General features: G+C 40.7%; 2 protein-coding genes across 2 annotated transcripts; one reads left to right on the forward strand and one right to left on the reverse strand.

The window, feature by feature from the left end:
• Positions 1 to 2,077: 2,077 nt before the first annotated feature.
• Positions 2,078 to 13,051, reverse strand: kptn (kaptin (actin binding protein)). Its single transcript, XM_061085764.1, has 12 exons — positions 12,721 to 13,051; positions 10,919 to 11,001; positions 10,734 to 10,818; positions 10,591 to 10,645; positions 7,361 to 7,439; positions 6,950 to 7,023; positions 5,725 to 5,831; positions 3,995 to 4,099; positions 3,846 to 3,909; positions 3,605 to 3,740; positions 3,062 to 3,226; positions 2,078 to 2,557 (listed from the first exon to the last, which is right to left on the reverse strand). The coding sequence occupies exons 1-12, from the start codon at positions 12,908 to 12,910 to the stop codon at positions 2,393 to 2,395; spliced, it is 1,308 nt and encodes a 435-aa protein (XP_060941747.1). The 5' UTR covers positions 12,911 to 13,051; the 3' UTR covers positions 2,078 to 2,392.
• A 7,706-nt stretch (positions 13,052 to 20,757) lies between these two features.
• On the forward strand, positions 20,758 to 22,893 carry crx (cone-rod homeobox). Its single transcript, XM_061086222.1, has 3 exons — positions 20,758 to 20,854; positions 21,894 to 22,045; positions 22,258 to 22,893. Exons 1-3 carry the CDS (start codon positions 20,758 to 20,760, stop codon positions 22,891 to 22,893), a joined length of 885 nt encoding a protein of 294 aa, XP_060942205.1.
• Positions 22,894 to 23,687: the final 794 nt, after the last annotated feature.

Here is a 23,687-nt window from a genome sequence, read left to right on the forward strand (position 1 = left end):
CAGAGTGAAGCTCATGAAACAGAGACTGACCTGAACTGAGCTGAGCTGAAAAGCTGGATGTCAGCTGAAGTAGCTGGCAAGTTTATTGTGAGTTTATGTTTGTTCTCGTGAGCTAATATAGTATGTTGAAAAGCAACACGTTGTCTCTGGCTGTGAGTGGGAGATATCCGTGGCATCGGCCATTGTCACAGTCTGTTTTCATTTATTAATGTTTGAGGGACCTCTACAACCTGCAGAGAGAGGTAAAGGTCACCTACAGCTTTTCAACCACTTGGAGGACTGAGGAGAAGACCAAGCCAAAACAGATCGAGGCTGCTGAGAAAGACGAGCAACTCAAGAACCAGGAGCTGATCAGCTCAGTCAGAATCATCCTCTGAAGCCTGACACCTGCAACATTGGAATGTGCACTGGCTTGATGTATTGACATAGATGCAAGAACTTCCTGTAGACCCAGAAGAGCATGTGAGAGAAGTGGTTGATGATGGTTGATGTGGTCTTTGAGACAAACCTCTGCAGGTCTCTATGCCAACATCTGCTGCTGCCTCTCATCAACACGTAATGAGCCTTCGACGGGAGGCTACTTTTATCTTTTTCTTATGACTTAACTAAGCAATGGTGGCATGTTCTGACCTCGATTTGCTCAACTTATGAGTTTCAAAAGGAACTAAAATTAGCACACACTGATCCCCGTTGAGAGGAATCAGTGATCAGAACTGTGATTTACTGATAAACTGAAGAGGCAGCTGGAAGAGGCCAAACCTCAATGTTGCTTAGTCAGCACTATAAGGCTCATTGGGGAACACTTCAAATCACATATAATGAATAAATATTATGTACAGCTGCCTCCAGAGACTCCTAAACATCCAGGATGCACTCTCTGAGTGTATGGTTTGCTCCTCCAAATCATATACCAGCATCTGAAGAGGGCCACAGCCAAGGAAGTCCTGAATTCATACTTTGAAGAAAAGGATGCTCTTTCATCACACTGGATTTCTCTCCTGCTGAGAAAAGCAGTGGACTTGAGGAAGGGCGCATCCTCAGGTCCAACCAACTGCAGAGCTCCTCCGACTGAGGGTGCAACCTGAACACTCGGATCTGAACAGTGGCAGCTTGGAAGACGCCATGCACGAGCTCTTCGGAACAGCAGAGAAGCTCTTCTGTCCTCCATGTTTTTGTCAGGTCCTCGGTAGACTTGACATTCAACTGCAACAGTGACTGTTGGAGGAAGATGGGCCTTTTGCTCCTCAAACCAGAATCCTGTCAGCAGATAAGACAGTTTAAAGGCTACAAGACATCATTGAAACAGCTGTTTACATTAATATCGAACATCTGTCTCTTCCTTGCTTCTTCCTCAGCCCCTTGCCTCATGAGGTGTCTCCATTGATTAAACTGAATAGTCTGGTACCTCCTCAACAGGCTAGTGTGCAGACTCAGTCCAAACCACACCTTTGCCAACTTCACTTGTGAACCCAACATCTAAGGAACACCTTGAAGGAATTTGGTACAAATGTTAACCTGGAATGGATTTCAGACTGGATTTCAAAGTAATTATAATAATTAAAAACAGATAGAAATGACAAGAAACACAGATGGTTAAGATCATTTGCAAATGCACATCCCCTAAAACTTTTTGGGAGAAGTTTGGACGGGAATTGAGGATGGGTTTTGAAGAGGTAGCCGGACACGGTAGCAAATACACAAACCCCTCTCCAATTAAAGTAGTAGGAAGGATAGGACACGAATGTAAACCTTCTCAAATTAAAGCTGAGACTTACATTAATGAAATAAGGACTATTTTCATTTCAGTTTGAATGTGTCGTCTCAGAGCCTGAAGAACAGAGGGTGTTCCTGTGTGGACTGTAATTGTTCACTGTGTAGGTGTTAAGTGTTAACCTGTTCACTTCTTACAAGGGCAGTATTATTTGATTCTGGATATTTTTAGTAATACGTGTCACTACGCTACACTACATGACTCTAGTCTAAGAGTGAAATGATCCAACTTCACTGGCATCTGTGTGGACAGTCTGGAATAATAAATCAACTATTAGTACACAATATAAATACCCAACAAAAAGTATATGGATACAAATGTGTCCTTTATTATCAGCAAATTACTGTACACCATCTACAGCACATATTTCTATTATATCATTACATACAGTTACAGTGAACTCGTTTGATTTGAATTCTTCTTGAATCCACTATGAAACCGATAAGCAGACTTTCACTATTTTGAAAGGTGTTTGTGATTTGGTTCTCCAAGTGTCTGTCCTCACAGCTAAGTTTAACTTTTCACACACGCACACACACGGCTGACAATACAAGGCACATACTTCAGTCTGAACCACGGAGGTTATACACATGACACATGGAAATAACTGCTGTGTTCTGCTTATTCTGATGGTGAGGGAGCCGCACACTCTTCGTCCTTAGATTGATCATCTCTCTCCTCGATGTCTGGAGCTTGGGCTGACTCCAGCTCAGAGCCAGCTGTCAGTGCCGACACCCTTTGGCTGAGACGCTCCAGGACAAAATCAGCAGTGCAGGCGAGACTATGCTGAAGAGACGGAGAGAAGTCCAATAATACAACTTAAAATCAGATATATTTTAGGTGGTGGAGATTTGAGGAGGTCTGTTGGTTTTGAATACAGAGGGGGACAGAGCTCGGATCTTTATACTGTTGTTCAATAGGAGATTGTGGTGACTTCTTTTTCTTTGGAGATTGTCGGTCTAGTTTAGCAGCTCATTGATAAAGAATGATGCAAAAAGAGGCATCAGACTACTGCTCAAAATCCTCATTGTAACAGGTACAGAAAATGAGAATGTATTGTTTTAGTCAATTACAGTCTATCTCAGAGCGTAAATGACTTAACCAATTCAATCAATTCTGCTGGTGTCCAGTAGGAGTCAGCAATTTTTCTATAATCGCTTCAGTTCACCTCTTCAGTAGAAACAACATATTTTCTCCATCTTACATGTTTGTGTTTACAGTGGAAGCAGATGACCTATCTGCTATACTGCTGCTCTTCAGCATCACAGAGCTCTGCTTTCTGCTACACACCTGTAAGATATGCAGCCCCTTTAGTGTGAGGACAGCCAGCTCTTTCAGACCGTCCCCAGTCAAGTCTATGTAGATGATGGACAGCAAAGGACTCTTGAAGCTCCGCCGCCACAGCAGCTGAAACTGTCTGCTCCCCATCGGATGAAATTTGTAGCACAGAAGTTCCTGCAGGGCCGACAAGTGGATAACACCATCATCATTAACACCTCGCCACAGCAGTTGGCAAAGAAGCGCGTCTGTCACATTCCATCTTTTTTAATTCCTCTAGACCTACTGCATTCACGATCTTACTTCAGTGCTGAGGCTGGTTAAAATCGATATAGTTTTTCTATTGTCAACAAGTTCAATGAAAAGACCGAAACAACCAACAAGTATTAATTCTCTGAGTCACAGAGACAGAGGGAAAGTACTGAGAGAGAGATGGACTAACACATTCTGATTTAGTCTTTTCATGTATTTTAATGAGATTAAAAAACAGAATATCACCACTTTAATCCTGTAAAGTAATATTAATGAAGTACATTAGTACAGAGACGCTCTGACCTGTCCGTATGTTCCCAACAGCACCTCCTTCTGCCCGTCAAAATCCAGGTCAATGACTAGAGCGCAGACCACTGCGTCCCACTGGTCACTTTCTGAGAGATAGGTGGAGCGAGATAAACCAAACTCCTGGACATCTCTAAAAGAACATAGACCCACGAGTAAAACACCAAATTCAAGTTAACCTGTACAAAAGAAAGTGAGTATTCCACTGAAACCTTTATAAGTCTTATCTGCTTCTGACCTGTAGACAACTGCCATCTCAATGGTACTGGTTACCAGAAGGTTGTAGCCCTCCATTTCCACACCTGAAGAAGAAATAACAACAGTGGTGAGGATTAATGCAGATTCAAACTAGAGGCAGAGGCTAACTACAGCAGAGCAGTGACATACTTGTCTCTTCGCTGGTGTGGCTGGGCTCAGTTTGGCATCTCAGAGGAAACAGCAGCACTGTAGAGACCGGACTGTCAAACTGGACCCGCCAGCTCTGCAAAACCTCTGTTGGAAAAACACACAATATGATTTAAAACACTCTAAGGAATAGTCCTAGGGTATGATTTCGGCCACTTTTACTTAAATGTACAAATAATAAAAAACCGAGATGGAGACAATCACAGCAGTCATAAATAATCATTACAGCTTCCTTCAGACAAACATTTAGGACCAGTTTTCATGCTCAGACTTAATAACATGAAAATATGATCTTTGCTGTCAACATTTATTTCTCTACAGTGTCCACTACAGTATAAAGTGACACACTGCTGTTGACTGTGTATGCAAAATTCATACAGCACAGATACAACAATGTAAATATAATTCTTCCCATGGTTGATTAGTGCACAGATGTGGTCCAACTGTGTTATTAATTAAATTAATGCGGTTCTGTGCAAAACATAAATCCTTAACACATGATACATGTACTGTAACTAAGATTTTACCTCTTCACCGTCAAAGGCCACGAGGCACCAACACAAACGATTAAACTCTAATCTAAAACTATTCTCTATGCACTTTATAGTGTACTAAATGTACTGTCCCCATTTTATTGTACGGATGTTCGAAATCTATGCACTATATACCTCCAAAAATCCCACCGCGGAATGAATCTAGTCTTGTCCATGGCTTGTACTTTCTTCTAGTGACCACAAAGTTTTATTGAGCCTTGATCCAGCATATTTTACAGGAGCTATACACTGTTTGTATCTACTTTCACTTGGTAATAAACAGCTATTCATATGTTACACAACAAAAGAAGCCGTTTAGCTGCAGCAACAACAAGGTTATTAGCATCAGGGCTAACTGCCTTGAAATAATGTGTGAATATCCACGTCAAAATATGAATATGACAAGTGAAAATATCTGCTGTGAAAACAGGTCTGTAGTGACTGAGTGAAGAACAGGGAAACATCTTGTTATTGTGACCTTGGAGATCATCTCAAAATGGCTACTCCCACTGCTAGAAAGCCTAAATTATAATTGCTGTTGTGTATTTGTGGCAGTTATTTTTAAAAGTAAAACCAGACACAAAGAGTGTATGGCTCCTTTTAAGTCAGCTGAATTGACTGTATTCGTTTTAATATTGGATTTAATTTGCAACAGAGTGATAGAGGCTTTGCAGTCACAGGTTCATTGTTACGTCTGAGCGTGGAAGATTCTGTAGCTGTCAGACATGACTGAAATGATAACTAAATGGCTGATATGTCTTTTTCTGATTTGACTGTAACCATGGTGATAGCGATGAAACACGAAGGGAGGAACAGCCCTCCTCTTAGATCTGTGTGTGTGTGTGTGTGTGTGTGTGTGTGTGTGTGTGTGTGTGTGTGTGTGTGTGTGTGTGTGTGTGTGTGTGTGTGTGTACAGATGTTGTTTGTTGCAGCTGTTAGTGCAGCACAAATGACACCTTTATCATCCTAATGAGTCGTGTGACCTCACAGGATTCCCAAGATACATGAACTCTTCACATATTTAACGTGAACAGCACACTAATCTGTCACAAAGTGTGTGCAAACATACTGCACTTTCCATACGCCATAATGACTTCAACACAGGAATCTGGTCAAAGACACAGAAATGTGACAGAGTTGAACATCTTTAATTGTCTACTCTGTGAGTTTGTCCCTCACCTGGCCCAGTCTGATTCACCAGAGCCAGTCCAACGCAGCCGTTCTGACAGCCAAACGCTGAGATCCTCCTGTTGCAAGCTATACTCAACATGTCCATCCACAGCACACTGCAGGGAGGGAGGAGAAACACAACAGGGGGGTTAGGATAAATCATATTTACACTGAACTGTATGTAGGACTGATAACTGTCAATGTGCTACCGCTACAACGAAACATTTACATATTAAATACTTTCTTTACTGTTATGAAAAGTGTTTGAACAAGGTTCTATACATTTTAACTTTACTGACGCTTTAAACAACATGCAATTAACATTAACACTTCTTGCAACATTCAACAGAACATGGAACACGGGTCTTTCCTAAACAGATAGTATGGTCAGGTACTATTTCTAATTAGAACAATAGTGATGGGTATGGCCTTGTATTTTCAAGCAGTTCCAGAACAGTATATGTGTATGGTCACGGTCCGGACTAACTACAGTTTCTCCAGCATTTGTTGATGTAGTTGTTTTTAAGATAAAAACTGTCAATTGGGTCGTACAGAATCTCATTTTGGCTTTCCACTCAAATTCCAATCCCCTTGCAGCATCTTGAATAAATGTTTTCCCAGTTATCATAATAAACTATTGTATTCAGCTGCAGTTCCCATTGTCCCTTAATATGAAAGGTGCAATCAGATGTGTCCAGAATATACTTTTCCTAGATAGGAGATGTATATTTTTTATAAAATAAGCTTTGACATTGGTTGGTACTCTTCTATTAATGTCCCACTACACATCTTATACAACAAGATATTTAACATGGTATTAATGACAAAGTTAAATACGAAATAGAAAATCTCTTCATTTTCGACCATTTCTTGTTAAAACAACAAATGATTTTCTATTTTTGTCACGCATTTGTAAGTCACTATATGATAAAATAGTTTGATATGTTATGGATTAAAGGATCTGTTCATTATCTTTAAAGAGCTAATTAATTGTGTAACATGATTTATCGTGTAACTGTAGAAATCATACAGTATAGCACTGTAGGTAATAAACAGCCTTACCAGTGCATATAGTATTGGCTACCAGACCACCGGCAAATGTTGTGAGTCAGATTAAAACACAGAAGACAGAGAGACTTACAAGTTCCTGATGTTCTCAGTCACTCAAACCCTCACCACAAACAATCAACCAAACAGCCACATGCACATCTAACACACGTGCACACAGACTAACTTGCTGGGCAGTTGTTGTAGTTCAGGGAAGAGTCTCTCCACTGGCTGCTCTTCAAACTGATGGAGGGAGGCGTTCTATTGGAGACAAAAGTGTCATGCTGAATGATGCTCTAATACTTACATGAATCAGAGTTGACCCCTACTATTTTTTATTTATAAGATATGATTCAAAGGCTTTACACAGACACAAATGTCATACAACTAATGTTCAGTTTTTTAGAAATTTAGAGAAAAAAATGACTATTTGATGGTAAATAAATGTGATCAAAGGACAAAAATGTGCTACGATAAAATACACAATAAGAATAAGAATAATTACATAAAATTGCAATTTTTATAAATATCTTGAACAAAATCTCATCACAGACACACACACACAAACACAAAGGGAGACAGAAGTCTGTGGGCTGACCTCCTTGTACAGGTGGATCCTCTGGTCATGGCCACTGAGTAGAAACACCGTCTCGCTGCTGCCATCGTCACACTGCACCCTGACAGAGAGAGAGGGAGAGAGGTTGCTGACATTTATCATGCAGACAGATACTGTCTGAAAACAGCTGCTAGACGGGAACCCACTGATAACACTAATATTCATTCATGAATGCAAACAGTCTCATTAAAATGTCACCATTTATGAGCCATTCATGCAAAACTATTGGCTCTGAAGTTCATATAGGATGACATGGTGATGGCAGTGGAGACACAAGTAATAACTGTAGTAACTGTTATGGGCCATTAGTATGGAAACCTCATATCACGTAATGTTAAAGAGAGTGAAAAAATCCTAAATCCGCCCCCTGATCCGGATCCTCACCAAAAGTGAATGGGTTTTTCCCTGAGCCATTCTTCATTCCACTAAGTCTTGCAGAAATCCTTATAGTTGTTTATGTTCAATCTAGCTTACAAATAAATATACTAACCAACAAACTAATGGATGAGGTGAAAACATAACCTCTTATTAGGAGGTTACAAATTCTAGAAACAGATCCACAGCAGTATATTAACTGAGATAAGATAAATCTATTGATACTCACAGGGAATCTGATAAACTAGAGCAGAGGTCTTCAACTGGGGGTCCGCGACCCCTAGGGGGTCCGCAGAGGTACTGCAGGGGGGTCGCAAAATCTTTGGTTGATTAGACAATTTTTTTAAAAAATTAATAATTATTATTTTTTTTTTCACGAATTTAAATGTCTTTCAATACACATTAACATGCATCCAACATATTGTGAGGCTGATTTGACCCTCTGCCTAACAACCTCCATCCATCCAAGATTAGGTAAGTTGTTTGCTACCCATCAGGGTCCGACATCTCACTAATGTGGGAGTATGTGTGCCATGCACAGATAGCTTGAGGATTCACTGTCTCTTCTACATGTATGTTAAAAATAAAAACATGAATCTGTGAATTACTTGAACAATGTACAATGTACACTCAGCACCCCATCTTGACTGAAAAAAAAAACAGAAAAGTAGAAATTTTTGCAAATTTATTAAAAAAGAAAAACTGAAATATCACATGGTCATAAGTATTCAGACCCTTTGCTGTGACACTCATATTTAACTCACATGCTGTCCATTTCTTCTGATCCTCCTTGAGATGGTTCTACTCCTTCATTGGAGTCCAGCTGTGTTTAATTAAACTGATTGGACTTAATTAGGAAAGGCACACACCTGTCTATATAAGACCTTACAGCTCACAGTGCATGTCAGAGCAAATGAGAATCATGAGGTCGAAGGAACTGCCCAAAGAGACAGACAGAATTGTGGCAAGGCACAAATCTGGCCAAGGTTACAGAATAATTTCTGCAGCACTCAAGGTTCCTAAGAGTACAGTTACATAATCCTTAAATGGAAGAAGTTTGGGACGACCAGAACTCTTCCTAGGCATGGCTGTCCAGCCAAACTGAGCAATCGTGGGAGAAGAGCCTTGGTGAGAGAGGTAAAGAAGAACCCAAAGATCACTGTGGCTGAGCTCCAGAGATGCAATAGGGGGATGGGAGAAAATTCCACAAAGTCAACTATCACTGCAGCCCTCCACCAGTCGGGGCTTTATGGCAGAGTGGCCCGAGGGAAGCCTCTCCTCAGTGCAAGACATATGAAAGCCCGCAGAGAGTTTGACAAAAAACACATGAAGGACTCCCAGATTATGAGAAATAAGATTCTCTGGTCTGATGAGACCAAGTTTGAACTTGTTGGCGTTAATTCTAAGCGGTATGTGTGGAGAAAACCAGGCACTGCTCATCACCTGCCCAATATAATCCCAACAGTGAAACATGGTGGTGGCAGCATCATGCTATGGGGGTGTTTTTCAGCTGCAGGGACAGGACGACTGGTTGCAATTGAAGGAAAGATGAATGAGGCCAAGTACAGAGATATCCTGGAAGAAAACCTCTTTTCAGACTGGGCCGAAGGTTCCCCTTCCAACAAGGCAATGACCCTAAGCAAACAGCTAAAATAACAAAGGAGTGGCTTCGGACCAACTATGTGACCATTCTTGACTGGCCCAGCCAGAGCCCTGACCTAAACCCAATTGAGCATCTCTGGAGAATCCTGAAAATGGCTGTCCACCAACGTTCACCATCCACCCTGACGGAACTGGAGAGGATCTGCAACGAAGAATGGCAGAGGATCCCCAAATCCAGGTGTGAAAAACTTGTTGCATCATTCCCAAGAAGACTCATGGCTCATGACCCGTTTTTTTCTGTCAAGATGGGGTGCTGAGTGTACATTGATGAGAAATAAAATGAACTTTTTTGATTTTAGCAAATGGCTGCAATGAAACAGAGTGAAAAATGTAAAGGGGTCTGAATACTTTCCACTGTATGTTTATAAATGGCAGTGGCATGGCCACCCTGTACCTTGCACATGTTAAAATTAAAAACATGAATATATGTTCCCGTGTATTATTTGAATAGCTTAGTATTGAATGCACAATATCAGGGTAGTTATGTTTATACATGGCACTAGGCCCAATTTAATATAAAACACAATTTTATACAATATATATAGTAGGGGGTCCCTGCTCCATCTCTCCAGCTGTTTGGGGGTCCTTGGCCTGAAAAACGTTAAAGACCCCTGAACTAGAGTATAAGAAATTAAAATGTTATCAAGTACTAAAGTAATATGTTATATATATATTATATAAGACTCAAGCCAGGGTTGATATTTAACTTGCTGAGTAGCTGGAATAGTAATGAAGCTGCTCTTGATTCTCTTGAATCTTTTATAATTAATTAGTTTCACAGAGTGATGTTAAGAACTGCAGATAGTCCAGATGTGTTAAAGAAAACAAGGCTTTACAATGTACCTATGTATTTAGGTATGTATGTTTATTTTTCCACAATTGAGTCGCTGCATATTTAATTGTAGATTCTACTTATCAATGACACTACTACAAACTTTCTATGATATATACCACCATAGTGAACACTAACTGGATTGTAAGCATTAATTATATTTCAAGTTGGACAGATACATTTAATCTATCTGCTGGTTTGTAATGATGTCACTCTTCCTTGTTGTACTTTCACTGTCCAGTCCTGTAGAAACCTTCATCTTTCTGGGACTGAAAAGCCAGTGCTTCTGTATTTTGCACTAATGTTGAGTATTGTTTTACACTGTGTCACAGCTCAAACTTACTCTGTGTGGTACAGCTGGAAGGGCGTGAACTGCAGCTCCAGATTCAGACAACTTTCTATTCAGAGAGGCACACCAACAATCAGCAAGGGACACATCTGTGAGAGTGATGAGGGCTGTACACATCTGAACACTGCTTCACTCACGTGCAATGGAATCCAGGTTGAACTCTGAGCCGGGCTCATAGTCACAGTAGATATTCAGGAACGGAGTGGCTTTGTCCCCAGAGTCCTGCAGGAGATCAGTCAGAGGTCACAACACTGCTGTCGTTTTAGAAAGAGTTTACAACACTTACACTATACACATGCTGGGTTTATTAACATGGAAATACCTTTATAAACGTGATGCCCACCACCAGGCCTCTGTTGGGTGGAGATTTGGTGAAGGCGTCAATTGATACAATTTCTGCATCAACTAGAAAAAGAAGGCAGGATGAAATGTTTGACAAAATTACTGACAATAACTGCATTTCTACAAGAAAGGTCATTCCATGTTATACCATCACTCTTTTAGGCTGCCCCATCTTGATAACATTTTTCATGCTGATTTGGTCTTATGATAAAAACCCATTGAAACAAAATTTCAGGTGTCTTGGATCCTAATCACTGACCAAGTTTGAACTCTGTGACTTTGACTTGTCGTCATATCTCCTTAATTATAGGCCACAGAGAAATGGTTATCACATCATTTTTAAGCTCTGTTCCAGCTCCATATTCCATAACTCAAGATAACGCTATCCCTTATATAAAAATAAGAATATTTTATGAGTTATAAAAGGTTAGTTTATAAAGTCATGGAGACATCCTGAAAGTTACGTGTTTGGTTGTTGAGTTGTTGCTGAGATATCGTTACTCATCTGAAGTGGCATCACATTACTAATCCTTTACAATGTTGTTGAACTGCAGTTAGCGATCAGTGCAGGGTCAGACACAAAGTATTAATAACTGTGTTGATGGGCTTCCAGGCCATTGGATATTGTCCTCAAAGAAATACAAAATGTATGAAACTTTTTTTTTTTCTGAATGTTAATTAGATTTATTGCAAACTGCACTGACAGAGTTCGAATGTTGAGGTGATAATGAACCTCTAAGAAGCAGTGGCCATTCTTCATTTGTGCTTCTTCAGAGTCTTTGATGCAGTAGCTGTGTCTTTGCTCCACTTTGTTTGTCCTGTCACAGCTTCAACTTCCACCTGGTGCATCACTAGTTCATCAGAGAGGCATGAGAATATGAATGATGGAGATGATGAGGAAGCAGAAAGTGACTTTGCCACCATCAACTGTTACGTTGTGGCTGTATATGTTAAAAGCTGGTGTATGGGGTGCGTTAAGGAGACTATGCCCAGAACTGGAAAACTTAGACTCAACTTCCTGCGTTATTGTGGAACATTTCCATACTAAAGACTCCCATAGCCTACTGCCCTGATGTCCCAGTGGCAGTTAAACCTGTGACAGGATAAACATACACAATGTTGAGTAAAGACACAATACTGAATCCAAGACTCTGAAGGAGCAGAAATGAAGAATGGCCTCAGTTTTTGAGAGGTTCATTGTCACCTGAACAATCAAACAGTCATATAAGTGTAGTTTTTCAGTGACCTGGGGGCCATGAACAAAGCAGTGCACTGGTATTTAGTATGTGTCTGACCAGATCACTAACTGGTGTGAAACAATTGTGCAAATAATTATAGTGATGGTGATACTTCAGATAAGTCATGATAATTAACATGGAATGTCCTGAAAGTCCAATTAGCAAATTATATATAAGTATATAATTATACTTCACACACCAGAGGATCTATCTATCTATCTATCTATCTATCTATCTATCTATCTATCTATCTATCTATCTATCTATCTATCTATCTATACTGCTTCAGTCAAAGTGATGATAACAGTGTTCAGGTTAACTCAGATTATTTAAAGCTGGAACAACAATTTCACCGTAATTAACAAATTTCCATACCACAACCTGAAAAGACTTAAGAGCTAAAGTAGTATCGAATGGGAATATTCAAGTGAAATACAGGTACTTCAGATTAGGATTTAAATATAGTAGTGTAGGAGACTGTATTGTGTATGAACATGTTATGTAGTATTGTTCATCATTATTGCGTGCGTGTGTGTGTATATACCTGGTATGTATGTGAACTGCACCTCTTTGGCCACAGGTCTGCCTTTGAGCTGCAGCTCCTGGTATCTGAAACACACCACCTTCCCTTTGAGTGTGGCCGTCAGCAGCTGCTGCTCCCCGGCCTGACACAGCCCGTAGATGTTGCTCTGCGACGGGAAGCGGCTGAAACTGTCCTCCACGAAGGGGAACATCTCCCGGAGCCTCCTGCGGGTGGAGGTCAACTCACTGGTTGGAGCAGAAGCGAAGAGAAGAGTTTAAAGTTGTCATTCTGGTTTAGAGGCTCATCTGCTTTCTGACTGTGGTCACTGCAGCGTCAAGCTGGCGAAAACGAGAAAAGGAAGTGTGGGCGATTCATTTCAAAATACAGCGTCTCCATTCGGTTTACTCAGTGTTCTAATGGCTTAATATGCAAATCTTGATTCTTTTATTTTGAAGACAAACTTCCATATTTTTGTTTTGCGGCTATTAAAGAAAGCTTGACATCAAAAGGAGGGAGCAAAACATCCGGGTTTGAGTGGAGCTGCGTTCAGGTCCATCGGATAAACTTTAATTGGTGAATCCAAACGATTCAACCAAGTAGAAAATACGGGTTGTCATGACAAGAAGTTACCTAAAATCAAAAGCTATATCTCCTATATCATCCTTAAATGTTCTTATATTTTTTCTTTAAAATTAATCATGTTTTTTGAAACAACAAAATGTAATTAAAACGTAAATAACAATAAAATAATAATTTCCACGGCTGATATCGTAAGTATTTCCCTATGAGTTAGCTCATGTTTCTATCAAACTTAAGCAGATAACCTTGTGACTGTGGCAAAGGGATTTTATTTTGAGGTCACTAACTTTATGATTTATTTTCAATTGAAAATACAGAGTCACCAATGCCCTAGAAGGCAGCCCACGGGTTCTCTTCTTCACGTTGTAAATGTATGACGTGTTTGACACATCACATGCACACTGCTACCATCTAGCGGTCATTATTTTTATTTCAATACTTTTCTGATTCTTCCGTCAATGAGTTGTTGCTTTGAGTCTTCTGTTCTCATCGGTCTCTGCTCCACTAACTTTCCTCTTTTGTGCATTGTATTCACAGTCATGACTCAAACAGATGATTATACTAAACCACATCTCTCCATGTTTTTTCTATTTATTAGATTGATTTACAGCTCAATAATCAACATGCACTGTTGTGCTAGTTAGATTCATTATAAACTCGTTTCCACATATAACTCTTATCGTAAAATGTGTGTTTTCTTTAGGGCTGGCAAACATTTATACAACTTCAATATATACTGTCATAACAAGACATGTCCAGCAGGTGTCAAAAGTAGCTCACTCATCAAGCTCTACTAACCATAGAACAGTGGGATGTCACTCTGCTGCAGGACAGCTTTACTCCTCATGAGTACAGTTAAGCAAAAACATGCTTTTATTTCCTTTTAAAGTAACTACTAATAGCTTAATTATAACAACAGTGTCCTTGATAAAAGTCAAAGCCCAAACATTATTTCTCTTTTCAATGTCTATCTCCATCTTTTTGTTTTTGTATCAACCTGTTTTTTGTGGTAAACAAAATTATGTTTTTAAGAAACATTCTGTTTGATTGTTTCCACAAAGGACCCTCACATTCTCATCCTCACATAACCCCTCACAATTCACGTAACAAACAGGACTGACAACCATGGAGAGAGGCACTTGAAGGATCACTTGAAATGTAGGTGCAAACTGAACTTATTTCCACTGGATCCATCACTTACCTACTAGAAATAGATATTTGTGACACCAAATAAACCAAAGAGCTCATGACAACACACAGAGTGCAGGCCTGGCTGTCTGACAAATCAGTCATCAATAAATGACTCTACTTGAGGCATAGGGGATTTGAATTTCACCAATACAAAGTAAAGAGACCAGTTATATCTTTGTATAAGGACATATAATTGATTATAATAAAATTGTATTATAGCTATTTTCAAAATATATTCTGTATATTTTGCAGCAGCATTAGTAAGCTGCAGGAAAAGATCGCTCTCTGATTACCTACTGTGAATGAACACTAACTAATATCAGAACTGTTTAGCAGAAACTAAACTTCACATGTGTTTATTTAGTAAATGGACATTAGTATAGACTGAGGCAGGTTTTTGCTTTGGAGGCCCAGACACTTATCACTGAACTCAACTGAACGTTACAGTTTAATGTCTGCACCTTCTCTAACATACGGATAAAGGGGGGATATCCCTATAGTGTGTAACTTAATGTCTGAAACCTGTCCATACATTATACATTTTATACCTGTTACTATTGGAGTAGATGCATAATGTAAAGAGTTCTTCAGGGTCAGGTAAGATTACTGTATACGATTTTTAACTCCTAACAAAATCCTTGTAGAACTATCAAACAAATCTTTTCATATTTAGGTTCAATGAAGAGCAACAACATTTACAGTATAATACACATTACAAAGTCATAACCGTTGAATATAACCCTATATCTGTTTGAATTTTATAGGAAAAGTGATTTAATGAGACAGCTGGACACAAACTGATTATAATAAGTTAATTTATATAACTTATTATAATTTTACAGGGGTTGAAAAAATGCTTTGACAGACAGAACAGACACAGGAAACTGTATCTGAAACTATTAATAAATGAAAGCAATAAGAAGACTGCATCACATAAAAGCAGTAAATGCAAACAAAAGAATAGGAACAATAAGAAAATGGCATTACATAAAGCAAATATCTACAAAATAAATAGTTGATCAAATTTGAAAGATAAAAAAGGCCATATCTAATATTACTTGCTCATAGTATATTTAATATGAGGCAGGTTAAATTGGAGTTTTGCCCCTTCACATCAGGAGTGAAAGGACGACATGGCAGCAGAAGAATAACATCTGAGATCTGATTATTTTGTTGTAATTTCAATTTAAAAATGTCGTTTCACAAAACTTTCCTCAAAAAGATCGACCAAAAAAAGAGTGACGTTCATCAAACATAAAACCAAACATGCTCCGTGGCGATTTTGACCCTGAAACAGCATCAGATATGAACACAGAAGGAATATTAACCTCATCTCCGATCACTGTTGTTGTGTGGGCATTCCACAGTATGTGTTGGGATGTCCAGCATGTATTACTGGGGTGAAGCTGTAGGAGGTGAGGCCCTGAGACCTGCTGCTGCCCCTGCTGCCGCGGCCGCTGCCGCACGTTGGGACAGTTCAGAGGCCGCACTGTGCTACACCCCCACTTCTCCTACTAATACCATCTGCTAATCCATCTGCAGGATTACTGTCCACTGTAATCACTCATCCTCCACACTGACACACCTCACCTCACTCTGCAACTCCTGACTCACTGCACGCTCACAAACACACACAAATGTATCTTGCATAAGAAGTTTTTTGTGGCTGTAGTTTTTTAATAAAGTGTAACATCAGCTCCGCCATCACTGTGCAGTTATTAGTTATTACCTTTGTTGAGATGTAACCATCACTAAAATAGTGTTTAAAAAAATAAATTGGTGGTTATTACATTTAATAAAGGATTTTTCTTTTAAGTTGCCATCAACATAAGTTTCTTTTATTTTATGCTACATAACATTTCTTCTCCACCCACCTAAGACAGAAATTTTTTCAGTGACAGACATAATGAGCTTATTAATGACACCACATTTCCTTGTAGTTATGACCCGTTATGAAAGAGCAGCATCTGGTTTGGGACCTGGCTATAAATGGCAGTCCACACCAGCTCAACAATGAATAAAATACATCCTCAGTCTGTTAATGTGTTATGAAGTTTTATTTATATTACAGGTGCTCATATTCTGCAAAACCAGTACTTTTATATCTCGTACTTTTTTAGTGTCACACCTATTTACATACTCAGAATTTGCTGATTCAGGATTTTGCTCAGGTCACTCTGAAGCTGAAGGGGACTGATTGTTGTAACTGTTCTAATACATGGACTCATGTTTTGATTTGTGTCTTTTCTTCCTTGTTTTTACTGTAAAGCACTTTGTAACTGTGTTCTGAGAGGTGCTCTATAATCAACATTCTTATTACTATCATCATGTTATCGGTATGGCTGCCCTGCTCATGTTTTACAATACAGTCTTAAGTAGCAGTATGATGTGGACAGACTACTCCGCTTGAACTAAAACTACCAATAGCATTATAAAGATGTGTTCACCTGCTAAATATTACTGAGACAAATGGAGAAAAAACACCTGCTCTCTGCCTTAATGCTGCTGTTATATAGCGGAAACTAACTTTGTTTCTTACATTTTGTGACAAACTTTTAAAAGTAGAACTAATACAAGATATTTCTCCCTCCTCTTGGTGGTGAAGCTCAGGTTATGGTAAGGGAAAGTAAGTTATTCCATGGCTAACATGCATTGGCCAAAACTCAAAGTCTCATTGTGAAAAATCTTCACCCAGTCAGTGAAACAGACGTCTGTGTGAACGTGTATTTTTCATTGCTTTTACACAAAATGTATCTAGTAACATTTTCAAAAAACAATGAACTCTTTTCTCTTTCACACTCTGATAACACGTTGTTTTTCAAACGGTTAAATACACATTCTAAGTGATGGTAAATTTCATCCATTTCTGCAGAAACCATATTGAAAAATATGTGAAATCTTTGCAGAATATTTACAATACAATAAAACAATAATCATTCCAAAGCTGATTGCAACTTCAGCTGATGGACGTTGGTCTTGCACACTGTAGGAAGAGTTTTGTCAAAGTGGCCTCAGAAACGTTGCAAATTGGGGAATATGTGTATAAAGAGCTCCTGCTCCCACACTGTTATTTCTCTTCTGACCTAAACCTAATCAAATAACTATAAAGCTGAGACTTTGCACTTTCATTTTGTGTGCAATATTTTGTTACAATTTCAGCTCATAATCTGAAGAACTGTCAAAGTACTAACATTCGGGAGCCTCCTAACTTGACAGGTTTGTTTATTACCAATATTTAATTCTTTTTTATTGTAAAGAAAATTAGCAGACATAAATTCTGCATTTTAAAAAATATACTGGAGACAGGCGATGCTTGGTTTAGCTGAGCATAGAGACCAGAAGCAAAGGGAAATAGCTCTGTTCTAATGTGACCAAAATCCATCCATCACCTGTAAAACTCAAACATCCACACTTCTGATGAGTTGTTGAGCAAATTCCCACCATGGAGATAAGAGTCTCCAAATCTTCATGGGTGTATTTGATCCAGTCTTTGATTATTGCTATCCGTTTTGACATATATAGCTGAAAGGACATCAGTTGTATCACATGTTTTCTTCAGTGCAGGTGAAGAATTGGTGTGGAGCCTTATCTCTCAAAGTCACACAACCACAAGCAAAACATGTTTACAGGTTGATCTGCACCTTCCGCCCTCACACAACCACATTCATCGACTGGGGACATACCAAGGTCATACTGGGCTTTATGATGACTCAGCAATCTGAAGGTGCCAACTCGATCTCATCTTGGTAGCAGTGTCTCCGTCTGCAGACGGTCTCATAAATGAATATGGTAGCTCTGTATGTGTGTGTGTCTGTGTGTGTGTGTGTGTGTGTCTCTGTGTTTGTGTGTGTGTGCGTGTGTCCAGTGTGACAATATCAACCTAACTGGACTGGAAGGGGGTTGCTGGGGTGGTTAGTGTCGGTCTGTGCTGAGCTGCTGGTGGCACCTGGTTTGCACAGAGGGGATTAAGACTGTGTGTGTTTGTGTGTTCGTGTATGTGTGTACGCATGTGTGTGTGTGTGTGTGTGTGAGTGAGTGATTGGGGTTGACAGCAGCCTCTGTACTGCTGGCCGGCCTGCAGATTTAGCCGACCTGTTTTAGACACTGTAATCTGGATTAAGCGCAGCAGTGTGTCAGTGGGGAGGAGGAACGGAACCTCCCCCACCCGCTGCCCCTTCACCTGCTTCACCCCCCCGCCCCTCCTGCTCACATCCCCTCTCTCTGTCTAACCTGCCCCCCCCTCGCTCTTCCTCCCCCTCTGTCCACCTGACGTCCATACCCGTTTCCTCCTTGAGTCCACATGCTCCTGGCCTCCAGGTCAGCCTACAGTGTGTTGAACACAGACTGTTCCATCTTAAAATAAAACGCCTGCTTGCATCATTCTGATTGCGTCTGAGGACAGATTTAGGGGGAAGGGCAGTCGGGCAGGGATTATATCAGCTCAGTCCTCCTCCCTACTTCCCTATTTACTGATGCAGCTGCAGGACGAGCTGTTCCACTGTTGGATGAAGACTGGATCCCCATCATCAAAATCAAGTTGACAGTGTTTGCATAACATTTATCACCTTTATATGTTAGATTAAATAATTCACCAAAAAAACATACTTTTTGTGCATGATTTTGTCTCAAATAACAATTAAATTTTTTCTTAATGTTATCACACACTATTGCTACTTGAATATTATAGCAATAATTGAATATAGCAGATTGTCTGTAAAACAATAGTCAATAATACTTGTCAAAAATTGAAGAAAACCCATTTTGAGACAACCAAAAGCATATTGAAATATATAATGGGTTAGAAAAGGTTTGTCAAAAGTTTTCAGAGCATAATTTAAGAATATGCACAATATTGCACAGACATTTACAGAGTTCTCTCTTGGTCACATCACGTTCCCGTAGTGTAGTCCAGGAGTCGTACGTTCTCCATGTGTAAATGTGCAGCTCCTGTCTCCATGCTCTCCTCAATCCTCTGCCCACGTCCCTTCCATTTTAGATTTGTCCTGTCGCCCCATTCTCTTTCTTTTGCCTCCCAGTCTTTCTTTTTCCAAGTCTTCACACCAACTCGTCCAATTCCCACTTCGTGAGGCTGTCGTCCTCTCCAGCCTCCTTTCCTGCAGCACCACTGAACGGATTGCTCTGTCTTTCCTCCCTTTATCTGGAGATAAGATACTTACTTTTCAGATAAAGCATATTACGATAAATCAAATGAGCTTTGTCGGTTTTGTGCATCTGGGTGTTTGTGTGTGTGTGTGTGTGTGTGTGTGTGTGTGTGTGTGTGTGTGTGTGTGTGTGTGTGTGTGTGTGTGTGTGTGTGTGTGTGTGTGTGTGTGTGTGCGTGTGTGTGATTGCAGCATGTGTATATGCATCTGTTTTGCAGATAAATGTAATCTGTCAATTATGTGTGAATGAATGTATGACAGCAGATGTGCAGCAGGTAGAATGGAACAAGGGGAGAAGGATAGCGGGATGAGAACTGAAAGGAAAGTGACAATTTCAAAAAGCTTCCAGAATAAAAATTCTTGATGCTCCTTCATTGAAATATTAAAAAAACATATGTTCTGTTTAAGGTTTATAACACTGGTATTAAAAATGGCAGGTAAAAAAATTCTACATCCAAAACTCATTTAGTCTTGAATGATATAAGTAGACTGTAATTTATGTGATCAAATGCATTATTTGTATTTAATGATTCATATTTAAATTGAATATCTATATATTATTTATTTTCATTATTATTTATTTATTTTATATAGTGTTAATCCCAAATGTTTAAACTTTCCACTAATTTCAGAAGTGATCAATTACAACAGTTTGTGACAAGCCTGTTGCTTTTTCTCCCTAGGTGCGTGTGCGCGGGCGCGTGTGGTGGGAGGGGTTTAGTGAAGCCACTTGTTTCCTCTAATTAGCTGCGTGTGCTGGTGAAGAATCTCAGTAGAGAGACACCTCCCCAAGGCGCACAGGCATCCGGGGGCCACTTCACCTGTGTGAGGACTCCTGCGTGAAGAAGAGAGGCTGGGAGCCGGAGGAGCTGGAGCAGCTGCAGACCTGAAGCTCAGATCGCTCTGCCCCGGCTGCTGCTGCGACACAGACACAAGCTGAAGCCGCGGGGTTCAAAAAGAAAAGGAAAAAGTCTTTAAACTTTTCTCCTGCCGCTGCGCTCCGGTGTGCAGCGCTCCTCTGTGACGCAGCCGCTCTCTGCACTGCTGAGCGCGCAGCGGCCCTCGGCTGCTGTGTTGCGTGTCCGACCTACAAGTCAGCGCCGGGACTTAAAAGCCCGCTGTCAGGATGATGTCCTACATAAAGCAACCCCATTACACCATGAACGGGTTAAATCTGCCTGGTCCCGGAATGGATGTGCTTCACACAACCGTCGCTTATCCATGTAAGTATATATACCAGGATATCTAACCGATATATTGATCATATATCTCCTTGTACTTATACTTTCTGACTTTTGTGTATTTTCGGACGCATTTGTCTCTTTCCGTTTATTGTAATGAATGAAGTCCGCTACAGCCAAACGAAGAGTAAATTAGAATATGAACAATTACATTCATAAAGGTTGGTGTAATGATTGTGTATGTTGTATAATAATGATTAGATGGTAAAACATCGCCTATGTTAAAATCACGTATGTTGCGTTGATGTGAGATAAAGAAAACAGTATTTCAGAGTATTATTTAATTATTGGTTTCCTTATGATTTAATGAAAAGTTGTTCATTTCAATATGATTTATTAATAACTGTGGGAGATGTCGTTTATCAGTAAAAAGTGCAGTCCGGCACATACGCAGATTGTATGTTCAGACAAGAAGCAGATATATTCAACCTATTGAAACGCAGATAATCTGCCCTCCCTCTGGTGTTCAGCGTCAGGAAATACATATATTTGTTTATGTCTTTTATGTGTTTATCATTTCCCAACAGTTAACAGCTCCCACGTTGACACATGACACATTAAGGTTCACAGTAGATGGAAACACTTGATACGCTAAATGCCTAATGTGACTAAATCGAATAATTGCTCACTATACTAGTTCTGAAACAAACACACCAAGGCAGAGTGTAGCCATATGAAACTGTACAAACCTTTGTGAAACGAATAAAATGTAACTGTATCCCCCTTCTCTGGGGAAACTGTGACTATATAAAGAAACAGTGACTGTTGTGATGATTTATTATCATGAGCAAATATAGTCTGATCTCCTTCCCAAGCAGAAATTCAGGATCACAAACAGTATAAGTAACCATCAGTATATTCATTTGTGTGTCATCCTTACAAAGCTGAGCAACAACACAACTCATCCAAATGAGCACTTTTCAAACTGCCTTTGAGTTGTGCTCATACTTCACACCATCCCTCCATCACCACCAGTATAATAACCCTCTTTCTCCCCTCTCTGTGTCACTTGGGTTCGCAGCCACTCCCCGGAAGCAGCGCAGGGAGCGCACCACCTTCACCCGGACACAGCTGGACATCCTGGAGGCGCTGTTCTCCAAGACCCGCTACCCAGACATCTTCATGAGGGAGGAGGTGGCCCTCAAGATCAACCTGCCGGAGTCACGTGTGCAGGTACAGCAGAAGTAGGCTATGGCCTCATGATACTGTTCAGTGTTTTTGGTTTACAGCCATAAAGTTGTTTGAAGCTAACAAGCTGCAGACTGAGGCTGCACAGTCACTTGTGGTACATAACTTCAGATAAATAAGTCACACTTGTCATTTTCTCTCCTCTGTACCTCCCTCATAACGTGCTGACATGTGTATTGCCGTCTTTGCTTCTCCAGGTTTGGTTTAAAAACCGCCGTGCCAAGTGCCGCCAGCAGCAGCAGCAGAGCAGTGGCCAGTCCAAGCCGCGCCCTCCCAAGAAGAAGGCCTCTCCAGTGCAGGAGCCCGATGCCCCTGGTCCTGTCCCCAACCAGTCTAGCTCCTACAGCCCCTCCTCTGGCCAGTCAGGGCCCAGCCTGGCACCCAGCTCCAGCACTGGAAACGCAGCTGTGTCCATCTGGAGCCCGGCCATGTCACCCCTGCCTGACCCCCTGGCTTCCTCAGCCCAGTGCATGCAGCGGCCCTCACCTTACCCCATGAGCTATGGCCAGCCATCGGCTTACACCCAAGGCTACGCCAGCACCACCTCCTACTTCACTGGCTTGGACTGCAGTGCCTACCTGTCCCCCATGCACTCGCAGCTGTCGGGCACCGGGGGCGCTCTCAGCCCCATCACTGTGCCCTCAATGGGGGGCTCCTTAAGCCAGTCCCCGGCCTCTCTGTCCTCACAGGGCTACAGCACAGCCTCCTCCCTGGGCTTCACCTCCGTTGACTGCCTGGACTACAAGGACCAGCAGGCCTGGAAACTGGGCTTCACCACAATGGACTGTCTGGACCACAAAGACCAAAACTCCTGGAAGTTCCAGGTGCTCTAGAAAGCGAGGGAGAACTTGTTAAAGTGTTTCAAACATGTGCCGAACATGTCATGTGTGTCAGTGAGTTCTGTTTGAGATAGTTTGAGGCATGTTCTGCCCGAGGACTTGTTATCCTTGATTCTCAGTTTCTTGTTTGTAAAGTTTTGTTTGATTTTTTAAAGTTGGTCTATGTAGAGATGCATTTCATGATGAGAGGACACTGACTGTCACTAACGCAGCCTGACTGCAAACCATGTCTCCTCTTCATGATCCGTTAACCAAGACAACGAAAGCCTTGAAAGCGTTTTCAGGAGAAAACAAGCGGAGACACGATCCATCTCTCCCTGCGTGACATGACTGGGAAACTCAGCGACATGAACTCTTCACTTGTTCGTTTTGTTTTAAACCTACGTTATCATTTAGTGCAAGATACTTTAACATGAAGGGGCTCTCGAGTCCTTTAGGTCACTTCCTCTTTCAGGGTCAATTTATTTTAAGCTACTTATTATTATGTTATCCTAACCTTACATATGTAACTGGTTGCGTTTAGATCTTTTTGACTTTTTTGTGTTGCGTGTTGCAGTGTTAGTTTCATCATTTTGATCTGTTCAGTGAAAAGTTAGACCTTCTGTTCTAGTTGTGTGACATATTAAAGCAATTCAGTCCATGTCTGTGCCGTGATGATCATTGAGACTGTGTGCTTTGAAGTGAGTGATAGTTTGGTTATTGATGCTGGTGCAGGAGACAGTGGTGAGGGGGAGCAGAGTGAGGGGTCAGGGTGGAGAGTGGCTGTGTCCGTGTTGTCAGCTCGTCAT

The sequence above is a fragment of the Limanda limanda genome, chromosome 14 (assembly GCF_963576545.1).
Source record: "Limanda limanda chromosome 14, fLimLim1.1, whole genome shotgun sequence".
Lineage (NCBI taxonomy): Eukaryota > Metazoa > Chordata > Actinopteri > Pleuronectiformes > Pleuronectidae > Limanda > Limanda limanda.

Bases quoted from the DNA above. Each gene is read 5' to 3' on its own strand.
- crx (XM_061086222.1), top strand. From the start codon at position 20,758: ATGATGTCCTACATAAAGCAACCCCATTACACCATGAACGGGTTAAAT. The intron at 20,855-21,893 runs GTAAGTATATAT...TTGGGTTCGCAG, and splicing joins CACAACCGTCGCTTATCCAT to CCACTCCCCGGAAGCAGCGC. The intron at 22,046-22,257 runs GTACAGCAGAAG...TTGCTTCTCCAG, and splicing joins TGCCGGAGTCACGTGTGCAG to GTTTGGTTTAAAAACCGCCG.
- kptn (XM_061085764.1), bottom strand. From the start codon at position 12,910: ATGTTCCCCTTCGTGGAGGACAGTTTCAGCCGCTTCCCGTCGCAGAGC. The intron at 5,832-6,949 runs GTTAGTCTGTGT...CCCTCCCTGCAG, and splicing joins CTACAACAACTGCCCAGCAA to TGTGCTGTGGATGGACATGT. The intron at 2,558-3,061 runs GTGTGTAGCAGA...CCGTCTCTTCAG, and splicing joins AGGGGCTGCATATCTTACAG to CATAGTCTCGCCTGCACTGC.